General features: G+C 40.1%; 1 protein-coding gene across 1 annotated transcript; it reads right to left on the bottom strand.

The window, feature by feature from the left end:
- Positions 1-9,292: 9,292 nt before the first annotated feature.
- MRPL42 (mitochondrial ribosomal protein L42) lies at positions 9,293-17,887 on the bottom strand. Its single transcript, XM_009559923.2, has 6 exons — positions 17,772-17,887; positions 15,616-15,776; positions 13,210-13,273; positions 12,161-12,245; positions 10,693-10,856; positions 9,293-9,408 (listed from the first exon to the last, which is right to left on the bottom strand). Exons 2-6 carry the CDS (start codon positions 15,695-15,697, stop codon positions 9,363-9,365), a joined length of 441 nt encoding a protein of 146 aa, XP_009558218.1. The 5' UTR covers positions 15,698-15,776; positions 17,772-17,887; the 3' UTR covers positions 9,293-9,362.
- Between the last annotated feature and the right edge of the window lie 1,188 nt (positions 17,888-19,075).

Here is a 19,075-nt window from a genome sequence, read left to right as displayed (position 1 = left end):
AGAACAGCAGGCAAGAGTCTATGTCTGAAATGGAACAGGAATGGAATTTCTGTCCCACGTTTGTCTGTGTTATGATAGTTGTACTTGAGCTTCAGCTGTGTTGGTTGTATCAATTCCTTCTCCCTTCTGTAAGCAAAACCCAGCAAAACAATCCCAACTTTAATTCTACAGCCCAGGTACCTATTGCAGATTTTCCCGCGAGTGGGTTTGGTTCAAATGAAATCAGCAGCCACGTTTTGTGTACTGTTTAAAAGATGCCTGATGTTTTGTGAGGACGGTCCATTACTGTTCATTTTCCTCTAGGTGGTTGCCAGGGATGTTACAGATAGAAGCAGGCGTGGCAGGAGGGATTGTGAGCTTTCCAGTGGAACACGTGACAGTGGGGATCTACTCCAGGTGAGTGAAAGGGGGACACGTACAGAGGACGTCCAGGAGGGCCTCTGCCAAGCTAACAGAATCTAGAATTATTAGGTTGGAAAAGATGTTTGAGATCATCAACTCCAACGCCCGGGTTCATTGAAGGGGTGAGCTTTCACACTATGCTTTCTTTTCCCTCCAGCACTGTCTTCTGCCCTCAGGCACACTGGTCTAGAATATGCTTAAATATTTCAGGAGCTTTTGTAATTTTTTTTTTCCCCAACATAATCTCAAACTACCACAACTCCACAGCAAAATCTTGTTGTGAATGAGGGCTTTGTTCTGTGAGACTATTTCTGAAAATGCCTGCCCCTCTGTTAGCCATTGCATAAAAGGCTGAAACATGAATTTGTTCATATGCTTTTGTTTTCAGCGTGTTTGTTCCTTTAACCTCCCTCACCTTGTTCTCCAAGAAATACATGGAGCTCAAGTCCTTCAGGGAGGTGGGATATATACTGTTATGGTGGCAAACCTGTGAAGCTGTATCAAATTCTAACACCCAAAACCGTTGTCCACTGCATATATTTTTACTAGACCCACATTTTCCCAATTTCTTCATGTTCTTTTAATGGCATTTTTTTTCTTCTGTCCATCAGGGAGTGAAATCCTGTGTCCAGGGAATGCAAATAACAGCTGTTTCCACTCAATTTGCATTTATGTACTTAACACTTCAAAATAGATTATTTCTAGTAGCTTTCACAATCTAGGCAAAAGATGTTAGTGAGATGTTAATGAAATCCCTTTGGACTGGCCGATGGAAAAGATGCAGCAAAAACAACAAAGTTCCCCAAACAAGACTGAGCAGTTATGTTCCTGACAGTTATACTTCAAGAATCAGTTGAAGCATGTCTTTTAACTTCTTTGGGCTTTTGCAAAATCATTTCCTCGGGCTATTCTAAGAGGTGAGAATAGGTCAGGTAAGGAGATGAATTGTTAAAAAATCTGTGCTGAACTGGTAGTGTATTTCTGGCAAAATTAATTTATCCTACGAGTATGGCTGAAAAAGAAAAAAAAAAAACAAACAACAAACCAAACCAACACCTGACAAGCTATTTAAAGTGAAGAGCTTATTTGCCAGTGTCACAGGTTTTTAAATAAATAAACCACTTATGTCCTGAGAATAACTGAAAAACAGCCCTTTGTTTCTTATACCACTGTTTTCTTTTGTTGACGTTTCGCTAGCCCTGAAATGGAAACATGGCATTTGTATTTAGTAATGCCTAAGTGAAGATTTTAAGAATTATGTCCAATTATTGTTTTTTTTTCCAGAAAACTGTGAAAGCCTTTCACCTCATTATTTTGCCATATGCCTCCACTTGAACCATTCGTTTCGATTTCTTTGATCCTCTGAAGGCTGAGTATTACAGAACATTGACATTTAGTGACCTTTGGTATGGTTCATTTACTCTGATGTGGACTGTTGAAGAAGATGCTTGCTCCTAAATCCAGATTTTATTTGAAGTTATAGAGATGCAGTTTCTTCTCTGCATGTTTAATTTTATTTATCTAGAAGAAAAATCCTTTTATTTTTTCAGAAGTCTCAACTGGGACATCTCTGACCTGGACTGGAGAACCTCGATGACTGCAGTTGTTTAGAGAGAACAATAATTATGTGTGTGTTGCTGGCTTTGCATGTTGCTGAACAGGCAAAGACAACCTGAGCTCAGTTTGTCTGTAAAACTAATTTGTGATTCTACTTTAGCTCAAACCACAACACCAATGTGTGTCCCAGATACCTGGTTCCAGGGAGCACACTTCTATTTCTAAATTAAAAAAGCCCCTGATACTAGGAGGCTTGGTTTATATTTACACTAGCTGGGGCTAATTCCGTCAGGAGCAGAGTTCTATATTCACACCCCACAGTGCTCTGTGGACTCTTCCTGGTGCCCCTATAGACTCAACATGTAATTCTGTATTTTTGTGTATCTTTCAGTTTGAAGTACCTGAAATTACGTGAAACTGTACTGCACCCTGAAGGGAATGCTGCTTTCCTAGCGTGGAAACAAGAGTATGTATTACATGTTTTGGAGTGTGGTAGTGTTTGATGGTAAATGGTCAGCTCGAGCCGTTTAGAAGAGCACGTAGGGCAAAGTCAAACAAGATGTGATGTTGGGAGCAATGCTTGGTGTGAACCTCCCTGCTGGGGTGCACAGCCGTTGATTTAAAGAGGGCAAGATAGAACAGAGGGAAGTAACACAAGGTGTGGGGATCAGCAGCTGGAGCTTGAGCTTGTTCCCCAGCCTGCAGCAGTAAGGATGTGCTCAGAGGGACCCCGAGTATCGGTCTGTGCTGGGGACCGCCTCTGGCTGAGGCAAAGTGTAGACATGGGTGTGTTGACTGCAGGATAAATGCTTCCATCTTAAAGGCTTCTCTTATCATATTTTAGACTGGATATAAGGAAGAATTTCTTCACCATGAGAGTGGTGAGGCACTGGCACAGGTTGCCCAGGGAGGTTGTGGCTGCCCCATTCCTGGAGGTGTTCAAGGCCAGGTTGCATGGGGCCTCGGACGGCCTGATCCAGTGGGAGGTGTCCCTGCCCATGGCAGGGAGGTTGGAACTGGATGATCTTTAATGTTCCTTCCAACCCAAACTATTCTATGATTCTATCATTATTTGCATGAAGCCATGAGTTAAAATCATGGTCATATTGAAGTAAAACACCCAGTTTCAGCAACTCAAGTTTTTGCCCTTGGACTGGACAAGGACTGACTAAGCACTGCGTAGGTCCTAACCGCAGCTGCTCTCCATCGGGACTGCCATGGCTCCTCTATTCAATGGCTGTTGTGTCACCTTTCAGCCTTACTAGTGGCCTCTTAGAGTTCATTTCAAATGTTTTTCTTCAACAAATATGGCCAGATAAATTCAATGACTAGTAATCCATGCAGCCAGTTTATTTTAGTAGATTAAACAAACAAATATGCTCCAGAAAAGAAAAACATCAGAGAAATCCGCTATCTCTGCTTGTGGTTTACTTACCTTGAATTTTGTTTGCACTGTGCCTTTACTCTGGATAGGAAATCCTTTTTCTTAATCCAGTTCTAAAATTTGTGAAACTCATTGCTACACTGTTTCCCATGACTTCTGCCAGGATTTTAACTGTATGAAAAACAGCATGAGGGAAAGTGAGTGTTATAAAGATATGAGGTATTCTTGGGAAATACCAAGTGAAACAAGTCAGGATTAAAAACTACAAAATAACCGCAACCACAAAAATGGATGTGAACCCTTATGCTACTGAATACCGACCAACTGTTAACTAATGAGGGGGTCAAGGAAATTTTTTTTCCTGGTATTAGTTTACTATTCAATTGAAACACTCAAGTGTGTCTTAACTAAAGCAGAAGGTGAGGATCCCTGCTGCAGCACAGCTCTGATCCACTATAATTCCTACAGATGTTGACTTCAGAAAAATGCAACTTGCTTATTATTTGTTTGGACAAGCACAACACAAATTTGAATATTGAGAAAATCTGGCAGTATTTAGGAAACACTAATATTTACGTGAAAGTATAAAGCTCTGTTTTGATAGCATCAGTGAGTAGGAAATATATGTTTATACGTTTATACAGTAGGGTCAGGCTTTAATAGTTTAATCTTTTACTTAGGATAATTTTTATTCTACATGATAATGCAGTAGCCTAATTTCAGTCACTTTTCATTTGGATTCTGTGTAATATTTCCGTGGTTAGATGTTTATTAGTTGTTAGTTATTGCTAAAAACGAGCTCTTCTAGAATTCTTTTTGTCTTCTTATATTTTGCTGCTAGGGAGATCCTTTGCTGAGGAACTGTAAACTTCGGGAGCCGTCAGAACTGCTGTATTTAAAATGGTAAACTCTGTCTAACCCAAGAGTGCTTTTCATCCTGAGAAGCAGTAAAGCTGAATATAAGCACTGTTTTCTGTATTTATTACTAGTTCAATTTTTCAGAAAGAATGATTGGCAGAGTTTCTCTGCTCTGTTGGCCATTCCAGTCTCCTGTGGTACCTACCTCTAGGTGATGAGACCCATCACTCTCTACCGCTACCTGAAGAAAGGCTGTAGCAAGGTGGGTGTTGGTCTCTTCTCCCAAGTAACAAGTGATATGATGAGAGGAAATGACCTCAAGTTGCACCAGGGGAGGTTTGGATAACATATCAGGAAAAACTTCTTCACTAAAAGGATTATTGGACACAGGAAGCAGCTGCCCAGGGAAGCGGTTGAGTCCCCCTCCCTGGAGGCATTTAAAGGACGGGTAGAGGAGATGCTCAAGGATATGGTTTAGTAGTAGACAGGTATGGTTGGACTTGATGATCTCAAAGGTCTTTTCCAACCAAACCATTCTATGATTAATTATAATTTCTTGCCTACATCATGACACTTAATGAAGTTGTACTCCAGGCCATAAACTTTTATTTCTCTAAAAGCCATGCAGTGCAAAATTGATGACCAAACGTGGTGTTTGGTTCACACAGCTTCCACATAACTCCCATCTTCTGCTGTGCAGTGTCCCAACAGCTGTAGTTATTTATAGTGGAACTACCATTCTGTATGAATCCTATTGAAATTTTCAAAGAATTCTGTGCAAATTACCCAGTAAGTTATCATTTTAGTGTTAATTCTTCTAGAAGTACCTAGAAGTAACAGATGGGATCATGAGCCCACTAGAAGAGGTGCTATAAAGACACATAAAGTAAGTAACTAACTTCTCCTATTACTACACACCAAATGAAATACAAAAATAAGAACTTAAGGATTATCTTTTTGTATTGGAGTGTTGATTAAAGAAGTGAGATTAAAATCCTATACACAGTTTACTCAAAATTACAAATAAAATGTGTGTACATAAAACAGAGTTCCTGTATATGGACTGCATGTTATTGAAGGCTAGCAGAAACCGCAAATATGTTTTAATTTTAAGTGGAGTCTTTTTCTTTACATATATGCTGTCTGAAATTTTTTAAGAAAAGGCAAAACTGCTTTCATTTGCTATAATATGGGCATCTGAAACTTGAATAAGTGTCATCCTCCATTGATAGACAAGAGGGAAAAAAACACCTCCAGAGAATTTGTTTGACATATTCTAGATAATAAAACCTTAAAATAACATCAACTGCCTTGTGTAGGTACTTCTTTTATTTTTGCGTTGACTATAAGGAGAGCCTACAACGGTTAAAGCAAGCTTAGGCATCTCATTAGTAGCTGTCTCAATCTTGGAGAAGAATCCAACTTCTGTGTGTTGTAGGTACACAATAATTTGATGTTTATTCTAGTGAATGGTGGGCTTTAAATAATTTTTGTTCTATTGCAGCATTAAAATACACATCCTCTGTTACAGAAGAGGAACGCAGCCTACATCTGTTTGATCTCTTTATTATATATTTATATATATATACATGCACTGGTTTTGAGGATGGAATGAGCATATGAGAAGTTAAGCAGGGCTAAAATTCACAGACTGGAAATAACTGAGAAATGTGGCGTTGGCTTTAAACAGCAATCATTACTGTGACTTACAGAGCTGCAGTAATGATTTATTGTGGTGCAGCAGAGTTTAGACACGGCAGCTGAAATTCATACCTATTACAACAGTGAAAGGACAAGAAATGAACTTTCCTATAGGACGGAATAACTGGGGGGAGGGGATGGATAACCACTCCCACCACTACAGTGATGAGGAACTGAAGTATAAAGACATGAAACTTGTCAAATGGGTGTATTTGTCAGGTGGGTCCCATTGCTGCTCCACCGTTGGCTCATTTTTTGACAAGGGGAGGGTGACACCTCTGCTACAAGTTACCAAAGCTTTATCAGTCAAAGCAAACATGCCAGTCCTGCAGAAGAACTCACGCCCCTTTGAATCCAACCACTGTCAGACCTGCTACAGAGTTCCTTTTTCTTAAGTGCCTACAAATTTAATTAAAGAGCAGCTAATGCATGTGTTAAATTTGATGATCCGATGCTCTATGGTTTCAGACAAACCCAGCTGCGTTACTGTGCAAGGTCTCCTCCTGGTGGTAGTACTAAGAATCTGCAGAACAACAACGTTTGGACAGAGAAAAGTCAAGAACCTGTAATTCAGGTCTAACTAGTCTAAGTGGATGAACTTTCTTTTCATTAGGACATCACTGATACATTGAACTGTGATTTAAGTGGCCCGAATCGACTTTTTGACACTTTCCTGAAACAGTTTTCTAGTAGCATGCTGTCAGGCAAAGCTCAAGATGACTTTCAGTGAGATATTAAAAAAACACAAACAGTAAGAGGTCCCCAACTGTACATTACCCACCACAATGGAGTGAAGGCAAAGGTCTAAAACACCCAATAACTCCTAGACAGAAAGGAAACTGCTAAGTGCCTAAACTAAGACACCAGAGCAGACTTAACATTCATCGCATTCTACGCAACTCAAGTTTTCAATTACAAAGAACAAGAGAAAACAGAAATCCCAAACTTAACTATCAAATGGATTATTCTTTTGTGTAAAAGTGGGGCAAGAATCAAATGGATGGATTTCTAATTCCAAGTTTTCAAGTGAAGAGGAACAGATCTAAGACGGCTTTATGTAGTTGTTTAAGACATAGAAAATCAGGAGGACACCTTGGAATTACTGTGAGAATAGGGTTTTAATTAGGTGATGCTTCAGCTGACCCAGGAGAAAGACTTAGTATGAAAGAAAGATTGAGAGCGGAAGCGTAATGCAGGAAGATATTTTAAAACATCGATTTTATGAATTAATGTAGTAACAAAATGTCAGAGGGTACATGTAGCGAACACATGTTTTAGACTCAAGTTTCCAGTAACCATTCAGAAAAGGAAATACTTTAGAGATAAGAGTCCAGCACATCATAGATTTCTAGCCCTCAAAATACCTGAAAAGCATCCAAAAGTGTTTGGGCAATATTGAGAAATCCCACATTTCTACAGTGATTGTAGATATGTGATCATAAATGGGATTTGACAGGCAAGAACAGACAAATGTGGTAACAGAAGTTTTCTGTAAAGCAAAATGTCTTAACAGTATTAGGCAGCCATAAGCAACTGGGGAGCAGAAGGGGGAAAATAATTGAAAGTTTACAAACTTTTTTATATATCAAAGGATATATTTTCTTGCTCTGGAGTAAAGTCAAACAGTGACAAATTAAGTAAGCTTCTCTCTTATGGACCAGTGTCAGTACGGGGCACCATGAATTCATGAAAACACTAAAATTTGTTGTACTACAAATTACTAAAAACTATTTTAAAAGTTATATTCTAGGCAGAAAAAATAATTATTTTAATGTGCTTGAACTTGCAGCGATGCTTTTCACAGACATGAGACATTCCTTTGTGACAGCATGTTTGTTACCACACAAGCAACACACTGCATAACACAGAGCCAAATTCACTTGGGTAATTCAGGCTTAAAAATGAACTCAGATTTACAAGCATCATGGAGAAAATAAGCAAAACCATTTCATGCTCTGCCACGGTGAACCATTATCAGCTCACTGGCATTCGGATTTAAAAATGTATTTTTTAAGAGAATTCGAAGATTAGTACTCAGACTGGCTCGATGCAACATTTTCCAGAAATATTTAAAGGCAGTCTTTTTTACACACATCCAATGTTGCTTTTTTCACAATTAAAGGAAACTCAAGCTAAAAAAGGTTACTCAGTAATAACTTTAGAAAAGTAAGTGTTCTTTCTACCAACAAGGACCAGGAGTAGAGACATTATATGCTACTCAGCTTCTAGCAAAAGCTGTCAATAACACATGCTGGCCAAATGACACTAGACTAACCAAAGAAACAAGAAACTTCCTACCTTATCTGAGTTGTGTGACATTTATGGGATAATACCTTTCTGAGTAAATTTTAAGGACTTGGTAAGATTTAATGAAATCACTGGGATCATGGAGAGGTAGAATGTTACAACCTAGCCCTTTCTATCAGAAGGCTGATGACTAAAACTATAAACTGGAGTAAAGAATCTCCTTTTCCCAAGAAAAAAATGCTAGGTGACATAGACTATTATTATAGCAGAGATATTTAAGCACTACAAAAGGCTAAAGCTATGAAGTAGTATCAAACAACATTTCTTAAAGTATTTTGTACCATGATGGGCCAATCCTTCCACCTAGGTAAGCTGGAAAGACCTCGGTGTCTTTACCAATTACCTTGTTAAGGCAAAGAACTCTTCCTCTCCTGAGCTCCAGCTGTTCCAATTTATATATGAACATAGCATCCACACTGAACAGTAGCTGGGGTGGGCTTAAAAAAACAAAACCCTCATGAACCATGAATGCAAGCAAAAGTTATCTCAGATATTTGGGAACACTGCGTGATTTAGAAGGGTGAGTTTTTATGCCACGGAAGCTACAATTTAACCAAGTTCGCCAGTTTTCAGTACATGACAATAGCCCTAAATACAATCACTTGGCTGAGGTGGGATGAAACATGGAATCTGATATCTTGCAAGCGTAATAGAAGCAGCCAAACTACTTAATTGTTCTAATTAATAACTCATATAATATTTTTCATCAATACTATTTCATAAATACCTCAGCATTTATGCCCACCTGCATTTCAGTTAAGAGATTCCTAAAAAAAAAAAACCCAAAAAACCTCCAAACACCACCAAACTCTAACATGTACAGTTGTAAACTTCCCATTTTGCCATAGTACTTCTATGCATTCACGTTACCAACAATAAACCTCCAATCTACTTCAAGCAGAGCATCCATCACCTGTTACCTCCAGTTCTAAGACCAGCACATTCACTGACCCTGCACGTGCAGTGGCCTTTCCAGGATCCTTGTTGCAGTAGTGCGGTATTGTTGGTTTTCTGTCAACTCACTGAAGTAGGAAAACCCCAGTCAAATTTAGTTATAGCATTCACACAGAATTGCCAAATATCTCACTTTCTGTAATTTTTATTTCCATTAAAGATTAACAGCAAAGTGCTGATGAACAAAAGGGTTTCTTAATTATCTGTCTTTAGGAGGATTAGGATTCTTGCGTCTTCTATGATACCTAGGGAAAAAAAAAAAAGGCTGCAGTGAATGCAAGCTTTGGACGGTCATTGGTTCTCCTGATATTTTTCCCTTTAGTCAGTGGCCTGGAGGTTTACCCAAGTAAGGAAAGCACAAGATCTGCGGGCACAACCCATCACCACTCATTAGATGTCATCTCTGTTATTCATGGAGTTACATAAAGCTACTCATTTCCACTGCTACATCTGCTACAAGCATGCAATAATCCAATCACTTCTACAGCTGAATAGGTACATGCTGTTTATTCCTAATTCTTTGTGTGAAGTTAATTTTACTTTACATGGTCAGCTTTTCCTTTGGCTAAAACAATTGCTACAGAACAAAGACACTTGATGGTTAAAGGAGTTATGTCAGACTGTATGTTAAACAGTGTAATATTTTGCAGACCAACTAAAAACCAAACTCTTCACAACAAAAATGATCCCAACTTTTCCTCTTAATTGCCCACCCCAGAACAATGGAGATCCTGTTTGATGCTTATTAACGTGACAGCTACCCTTTGGCTACAGAAAGTTCTACAATTTCATTCCTTTTATCTACTCCCAAGACACAGTAAAAAAAAGTGTTCTATGGACAAAAATAAATCTGGCTATACCAAAAGTCTCCATAGCTATACAATTAGCAGCTACTGAAAGGTGTAGTACCATCAACTGAAAAGGAGTAACACAAACTGGAATGCCCTTGTTCCCAGTGGTGCATCTGAATGTCTGTAGTTGCTCTTTAGGCTCAGTCATGTGTATTTGCACATCTCCTCTTCCCAACTTTCCAAGTAAAATGCACACTAAAGTGCACTTTTCACCATTTCAAATTAAGAACATCTACTATTGTTAAGTCTGATATTCACAGCATTATTTTTTTTTCTGAGGAGTTTTTAAGGACTAGACAATGCATGTTTCCAAGCTGCATTTGGTTATATCCATTGAGGGTATCTTATATACAAGAGTCTTTTATGGTGACTTTACTTATGCAACCATAAAAAATCACCTGAACCAGCAGCTAAATAGATGGTACAAAAAATTCCTACTCTTTAACATATTTTACAAAAAAATGAATTTGCAAAGACTACCAAAGAGGCAGTGTTAAAAAAACCTTACAGAATACAGTTGTCCATTTACACAACATATTTAAGATTTTATGTAGTAGCCCATGTGCTAACAGTATCTTGGCTCACATGAGTTATCCTAGGTTGAATCTAGTTGTTATATTATTCCTGTATCTCCATTTACATACCAAAGGAAAAAAATATTAAAAAGAAAATACTTACTGTCCCACAGGATACCAGCGATGTTTTGTTGTGTAAAACATTTTGCTGAGCTCCTCAATTGTAAGACCTCTGTTGTTCTTTAGCTCTTTTTCATTCAATCTGGACTTCAAAACTTGATCAAGGGTTTCTTCTTTATTATTCACCGGATCTGGCCGTGGTATGGGCTACAAAAAAAAGAAAAAAACCCAAAACAATGTACGTATTTCCTTTTATTCCTTTTTCTGAGAAAAACAAAAAGCCAAGCTACATAGTGTTATAATTTACTTTTAACAGCTGAAACCATAGGAATATCAAAGAATACTTTTAATTGTAAAGGCTGTTAACCAGCCCCACACCCAGCACCGAACAAAACCACGTAACTATGGAACAGATGTCTAGAAACATAATAATAGAAATAATTACCTCAGGAGCTAAAGCTGATGACCCTACCTCTAAAATCAGCACTGTTGTCATCGTTATTGCTGATCTCATTCTTACAATTCACTAGCTGAATCATAAGCTTTAGTTCTAGTAATACAAAAGTACTCATTCCTATTTTGACATTTATTCATAGTGATGATCCTAAAGGCTAAAAAAGCTTTTAGAAGATTTGTACCTTGGAGAAGAATCTAATTTTGTAATTGTTTGTGTATTTACTGAGACAAAGACATTTGTTGTCAACCTGAAACCTAACTACTAGTACCGTTACAAATATTTTGACTTGTTTTAGTCTTTTACACCTGTTTTTCCTGAGACACACGCAACTGATAAATTTAAAAACAGTGATATGTAATTTGCAGGCAAAGAGCACTAAAATGTTTTAAGTTTTCAATTGAGAATTTTCACATTGGGTACTTCTGCAACATAGCTACCATTTGCAGTATTTTACCAGCACATGAGAACTGGAAATGGAAACAAAATGTGTACACTAGAGAAGGTTATCTAGATTTAGTTTTGTCAGTGTAAAGAACACAATATAAGTACTACTGATAGGTAGAAGTGCAATATTTAACGTTTTTTGGGGCATTTATGAACCCAGAGCGCTGACTGGACTTTAAAGCTCGAGTTTAAAACAGCAGTGGTGACACTCCATTACATCATTTTTCTCAGACTGCAGCATCTGCACAAAGCAGGATGTGTGAACTATAACCTGCATTGCAAACATCGTCTTTGAGGAGGACACTCATAGACAGTCGTTTTCTCTGTAGAGCACAAGTATTTGAGTGCCGCATTTAATTCTATTTGAGTTAATATCTGCTGTGATACCTGAGCACTTCTTGCTCTGCAACCTTCCCTCAATTCAATTAAGAATGAGGTCTCCTCATGGCAGCAGCTATATTCATCATTCACTCACTTCACAGACAAGCTGATCACATAATAAGGAGTACCTCAAGTATTTTAAACTAAAAATAGATGCCCTAAAGACTCAAAGATTACGAACTATTTCTGTTACATCAGTAAGAAATATAAATGTGTAATTTTGACGTACTTTTGTATGCTCGTACGGAATCTCAAGCGATGGGTGGTAGCAGACAATTGTCTTCAAATCTGATGTCACTGCAAGTTCCACTTTGCTATAAAAATAAAAAACTTACACTCTTGAATATATCCCTTAAAATTTTCAGAAATGCTGAGCAACCAAACAGCCCAAGTCCCAAAGAAAACCAGAGTGGACCCTGCATTTAAGAATTTTAAAGAATCTTCTATAAAATAAAACCTTATAAAATAAGGGTCACAAATACTTGATCTGAACATCCTCCTTTCCCTCCTCCTGAGACAGCCTTGGGTTTCTTTTTTGGACAAAGAGGAAAAAAATGGCTAAAATGAAGTAATAAAGATAGCTGGAAATATGGGTTGAAAAAAAAAATCTTTAACAGTTTGAATAATTACATATAAAACTGTAGGAACAGATGGGGATAATGATCATCGTTGATATCTAGGACAACACCCCTTTATAGGAAGTATGGCACCTACCAAAGAAAGAATAAAACCCAAAGCTTTCTTTGGGGTTCCAACTTTTATGTTTGGTAAAAGAAGATGAGTGTGGTGAACAAGAAGTCCTACTGAGAGGTTCCTCTCTATTCTCATCTTCCTTCCTTCCTTCCTTCCTAACTTCCACGACACATTAGCTTCCTGAAAAGGATGCTGCATTTCTCACTATATTTGTTTGATCTTTTCTGGTTCCTACTCAAAGTTTCCCATGCAGCAGCACAAAATACCCCGGCTTTGTCCTAACAAACACCCGTTGAAAATGACTGCTCTTAGCTACTTCTCCTCTCCCACAAACAAAACTGCAGGGGTGCTGGGGTCATCGCCACGTTTAAAGTTCATGGCCAGGATGGATGAGGTTTTGAGCAACCTGGTCTAGTGGAAGCTGTCCCTGCCCATGCAAGGGAGTTGGAACTGAATGATCTTTTAGGTCCCTTCTGACCCAAACCATGCTATAATCCTATGATCATATGACAACTTCACGACAGAGAAAGTAGCCCTGGAATGACGTTACATGAAAAGGTCACACATCAAAGCATGATTAAGTACCAATTGTAGTCTTCAGGGAGAACTGAGTATGTAGATTTACGGCAAGCATGATACACAGCTCCATCTGCAAAAAAATATGTAAAGAACACTCATGTAAAAACACACAGAGCTGTGCCAAATTTAAAAAAGTTTACATTTTCATTCCATCCTAAATCTTGATCAGGGATTATATTCTGACTCAATTTTAAATTAACAAAATTCAGATGCTGTCTAAATAGAAGTTCGCTTTACTACGCAGATTTCTACTGTAATAAAAAACTACACTACCTCAGTAGCTATGGCCTACAGTTACCTTTCCAACACTGTATTGTCTTTCTAAGAAAAATCACAGTATGAACAAAATACCCATAGATTTTACCATTATAGCATACGCTTTATATATGCAAACAACACTGCTTTATGGCTTATAGAGAAGATCATAATTTCATTCAGAGCAATATTCATTATAAAAAACAGCCTTGTACTTCACTGTCAGCTGATATATATGCTATATGAAACACAAAACTATAATGTCTTGGCTGCTGTAACACAAGAGAACTTTACTCCCTTCCCCAGATTTCCTTGGAGCAAAGCAATGACAAGAATTACAAGTGGTAAAGAAGGCCAACAGCATCTGAACTGTACTCAGTGGACTGAGGGAAGGGATTATCTTCCTCTACTTAGCACCTGTGAGACCACATCTAGATACTGTGGCCAGTTTGAGGGCCTTTTAACAGAAGATAAATCTGAATCAGTTAAGAGAAGGCCCAGCAAGATGGTCAAGGGCTGCAGCACCTACCCTGCGGGGAGAGGCTGAGGGACTGGAGCTGACTCAGCCTGGGGCAGAGACAGCTTTGGGGAGACTTGACAGAAGCGCCCAGTGACCATGTATGAGGAGTTACTGAGGAGAGGGAGCCAGTCTGTTCACAGCAGTGCATGTTGGGGGTTGCATGAAACAACACCTGTAAGTTGAAATGAGAGGCTCTGACAGGATATGAGGAGAAACATTTTCCTCAGGACACCAACTGGTGGGACTGGAATCCAGGCAGGTTTGTGCAGTCTTTGCCCTCAGAGGTTTCAAAGATCCAGCGGTACAAACCCTGAGTGCCCTGATGTGACTGCAGAGCTGAGCCTGCTTTGAAAGCAGGAGGTTGGACCACAGTCCCTTCGAACTAAGTTCTCCCTCAACCCCATTTTTCAATAGACTCACTTAAGTTGGACCTTAGGGATCGTTGAGTCTAACCTTAAACGTAATGTAAGGTGTTAAATAGTAACAGTCCGTTGTGTAGGATCCATACCACAGGCATCTTGCCTTCCACAGCCACACAGCACCTCAGATAGACCTGGAAGGTGCCTGTAGTTGATTTTACTGGCTAACTCCTTCCTTTACTGCCAGAATCTGACACAAATCCACATGGAAGTTTCCAAGTCCAGTGAAGCTTCTTCTGCCACTACACTTAAAGAATTGAATTAGGATCACAAGAACTAAGTCTTAACATGTTCTGAGCCTTCTATCTTCAAATAAGTCATAAAAAGGTTTCAACTTTTTTCTGACATTATTTTATGTACACCATCTTTAGTTTTAATACAAATAGGATTCTTCTTGTCTGTTCATAATGGAAGGGAGAGCATTCAGTGTGTCGAAATTAGAAAAGAAACAGAATAAACTTTTGTGTAGCTGTATTCCTCTCGGAAATATTTTAGATCTAGAATCCTTAAATTTAAATATGGGTAATATATTGAAATATATATTTTAGATATATTAAAATATATATTTTAGCTATACAATTCTTAAATTCAGAATTTCTGCTGGCACTTCCGTGCTTCAGTTCCTCCAATTATACCATTCTTAGTTATTAAGAAGTTGAGTTCTGGTAAAATATTACTGCAAATAGTTCATATTTCTTCCTAAGATTTCTTTGCCTTCTTTGCCCAATAACCTCTAAAATGCAACATGTCTGTTATGTTTTCTCAGTTCCTGTCTTTTCTACCACCTTTACTGTCTCTTCTACATCTTCCCATTGACATCTAAAACATGGACAAAAATCTAAGAAATAACATTGCCTGGTGGCACTTGTTCTCTGTTTATGTTAAGTTATGAGACTTCACTGTAGCCTTTTCTCACCACTGTTTCTAAGTCTGGAAAAATAAATTCATATCTTCAAATATAATCAATGGTAAGAGGGTGGTATGTACAAGCAAATTAATAAATTAGAGGAGCGTCATATGTGGACCATGGAACCTTTAAAAAAAACCCAAATAAATCAAGATACCCTTTAATTATTAGCAGAAAACACAGAATATCAGACTTGATTGTTCAAATAAAAATTGCCCTCTGTGCTTCCATTACATTAAACAGTTCAAGAAATAGGCTCCCAACAAAGAAATTTTAATATAGGACTTATGCAATTTTTCATCACTACTTACTCTGCAGTGGGGCCTGCTTGCATGTTGCTACTGAATGCATCCAGAAGAAGCTGGACCACACATTTCTAAGTGATCTTGCCATGCTGACAGCAGAGAGGAAACCACTCCTGGACAAGACACAACTCAAAGGGACACCATATCCTTTTTCTGCAGAACACTCTCTGAAAGAAACCAGTTTCACAATTGTTCAGGGTACAGAAAACCAACAATTTAAATAATAAAGGATAAATAGAATTTGTGCAGTATGCTCTTCATGCTTTGTCAGTTGTGTAGACTTCTGTATTATTTTTACACTGGCACCTGCCTCCTTAGTAGTGAAATGTGAAACAGGATTTAATTTACAAGTAGAACCATAGAAAGTCCCAGGTTGGAAGGGACCCACAAGGATTACTGAGTCCAAGTCCTGTCCCTGCAATAGGACAACCTCAACATTCACACCATGTGTCTAAGGGCATTGTCCAAATGCTTTATGAATACTGTCAGGCTTGGTACCACAACTGCTTCCCTGGGGAGCTGTTCCAGTGTTCCACAACTCCGAGTGAAGAACCTTTTCCTAATATCCAACCTAAACCTCCCCTGGCACATCTTCCTGCCATTCTCTTGGATCCTATCATTGTCCGCCAGAAAGAAGAGATAAGTGCCTGCTGCTCCTCCTCCCCTTGTGAGGAAGCAATACTTATAAATAATACTTGCTGTACTTAACAGCTGCATATAGACTGTTTGGCTTCATCCGTATCAAAAGCACTACAACTAAAAACTAGGAAACACCATTTAGAACATCTTAAATATTAGCCTAAGTTTCATAGAAGCAGAAAGATGCATAAACACATCTTTCATTGTCTACAGGAAAAAAAATCCTTTGAAGAGAAACCTATAAGATGCTTAAAGAAACATAACTGGAGGCAGTTTAAAGACATACTCATAAAAAAATTAAAAAGAAAGGAAACCTCCTTCAAACTACTTCATGTTTAGTGCTTCAGAACATCACCAGAAATGTGTGTTTTTCAATTTCAACAAATAATTACTCATCACTTTCTTTCCCTGTGACAAGCACTGCTGAAGTCAGGGAACACTAACACAGCATCTACAGAGCTGCTTTTAACTTGTCCTTGACAGCTCATGGGCAGGGGAGGTGTGAGAAGCACGGTGGCCAGGGCTCAGCACTAGCCCCTGTCCACCCTGGGGGCACCTCCATACCGGAGGCAGCACCCACAAACCAGTAACACCCTGTCCACAGACAGCAGGAACAAGAGACCTGGTGCTTCTATTAAAGAAAACATTAAGCTTTCTGAAAGCACGCAAACTCTCTTCCTCTGGCATGTTCCAGAGGCTTCATTTGTGGTTGCCTTATGGAGGAGTTGGAAAGCACGGAGCTGCACAGTGCAACCCCTGAACAAACTGAACTGAAACCGGCCCAGCCAGCTAGGATGAGCACCTTTCCGGTGCAGAGCACAACAGCTGGTCCAGCAATTGTGGCCAGGGAGGAATCACCATCATCATCATCATCATCAGTCACCACTGCCTTTCTCCCTCCCTCCTTCCCTCTCGCTGACCTTTCCTCTTTCTCCTTCTCTCTTCTTCCCTCTCTCTTCTTCCCTCTCTCCTCTTCCCTTTCTCTCCCTCCCCCTCTTTTTCCCTCCTTTTCTCCTTCTCTCTTCTTCCCTTCTCCCTCTCCCTCTTTCTCCTTACCTCTTCCTCTCTCTCTTCTTCCCTCCCTCCCTCCTCCTCTTTTTCTCCTGCCCTCCCCCCTTTCTCTTTCTTCCTCTCCTTCTCTCTCCCTTTTCTCCCTATTTTTCTTTTCCTCTTTCCTTCCTCTCCATCCCTCTTTCCTTCTCTCTCTCCCTTTTCCCTTCTTTCTCCCTATTTCTCCTTTCCTCTTTCCTTCTCCCTCTTTCCTCCCTCTCCCTCCCTTTCCTTCTCCCTATTTCTCCCTCCCTCTTTCCTTTTCTTCTCCCTCTCTTCCCCCCTCCCCTTCTCTCTCCCTCTCTTTCTCCCCATCTTTCTTCCCTCTCTCTCTCTTTATTCCTGCCCTCCCTCTCTTTCTCTCCCTCTCTTTCTTTCTCGCTCTTTCTTCCCCTGCCTCTCCATCGCCCTCTCTTTTTCTTTCTCTCCGCTTCCCTCTCCCTTCGCCCCCGACACCGCTCATCCTCCGTTACCCGTGCAGACGCCTCCTCACTCCTTCCGCCGCTGCCGCCCACAGTACCGGAAGCAAAGCAGAGCGCCCTTCCGCTTCCGGCGGCGGCACCGGAAGTGGGCAGTGGGGAGCGTGGTGGTGGTGCTGCTGCTGCTGCGGCGGGAGCTGGGAGTCCCTCGGCGCTTTCACCCCTCCGTTTGTTCTCCCTTGCTACCCTTGCCCGTAGGTCTCGCTCCCCGCGGTCCCGCGGGTTCCGGGGAACGGCGCAGAGCTCTCGCTGCGCAGCGGGGGCGCTGGCGCAGCCCGGGCTCGGCAGCGGCCGTGCAGGCGGGTGAAGAGGGAGCAAAGACTCCGCAACGGGCCCCCGCGTGCCCTGGGGCCAGGCCAGCGCCTTGTGCCGGCTGCAAAACGACTTCCCCACATCCTGTAATGTGGAGGGATGTTTTTAACAGCGTTGGTTCTTTGATACCGAAAATGCGGGCAAATAAACTCCCTTAGCTCGTTTTGGAGTTTTAGAAAGCAAGCGTCTTTTATTACAATGCCAGAGGCATGAACGATAATTCCACCAATCAAGTTGACACAAGTGGTTACAATTACAAAAAGTGGAATACTTCTGATTTAAGCTAAAGTAAAGTTTCATCTAAGTAATTGTTATCAATATTGTCAATATAAGAAGGATATAGAACTGTTGGAACGAGTGCAGAGAAGGACTGCAAAGATGATTGGAGGGCTGGAGCACCTCCCATGCGAGGACAGGCTGAGGGAGTTGGAGTTGTTCAGCCTGGAGAAGAGAAGGCTCCAAGGGGATGTTATGGTGGCCTTCCAGTATGTGAGAGGGGCCTGCAAGAAAGCTGGGGAGGGACATTTTGCAAAGGCATGTAGTGATAGATATAGGGAGAATGGCTATAATTTTGAAGAGGGAAGACTTAGACGAGACTTAGGGAGGAAATTCTTCACTGTGAGGGTGATAAGGCACTGGAATTGGTTGCCCAGGGAAGCTGTGGATGCCCCATCCCTGGAAGTATTCAAGACCAGGTTGGATGGGGACTTGAGATCTAGTGGTAGGTGTCCCTGCCCATGGCAGAAGGGCTGGAACTGGAAGATCTTTTAAGATTCCTTCCAACTCAAACCATTCTATTAATCCAATGAATTGTATTATTTTGAAAGTTAGACAGAATGTTCCTCTGTCAGCATGTTTCTTTCTTCTAAACAGTTTTTTCCGTACACTGTTCATTCTTTGAAGGTGATCTTGTGTGAAGTATGATCTGTGCTGAACAGATGTCTCTTCTTCTATAATCACCTCTGTTTAGAGTCTCTCCTGATCTC

This window comes from Cuculus canorus, chromosome 1 (assembly GCF_017976375.1).
Source record: "Cuculus canorus isolate bCucCan1 chromosome 1, bCucCan1.pri, whole genome shotgun sequence".
Classification (NCBI taxonomy): Eukaryota; Metazoa; Chordata; class Aves; order Cuculiformes; family Cuculidae; genus Cuculus; species Cuculus canorus.
This window is presented reverse-complemented; position numbering and strand designations above follow the sequence as displayed.

Excerpts from the sequence above, each read along its gene's own strand:
- MRPL42 (XM_009559923.2), bottom strand. The coding sequence starts at position 15,697 with ATGGCAAGATCACTTAGAAATGTGTGGTCCAGCTTCTTCTGGATGCAT. Across the intron at positions 13,274-15,615 it reads CAAGCAGGCCCCACTGCAGA|ATGGAGCTGTGTATCATGCT; the intron begins GTAAGTAGTGAT and ends ATTTTTTTGCAG. Across the intron at positions 12,246-13,209 it reads CTCCCTGAAGACTACAATTG|CAAAGTGGAACTTGCAGTGA; the intron begins GTACTTAATCAT and ends TTATTTTTATAG.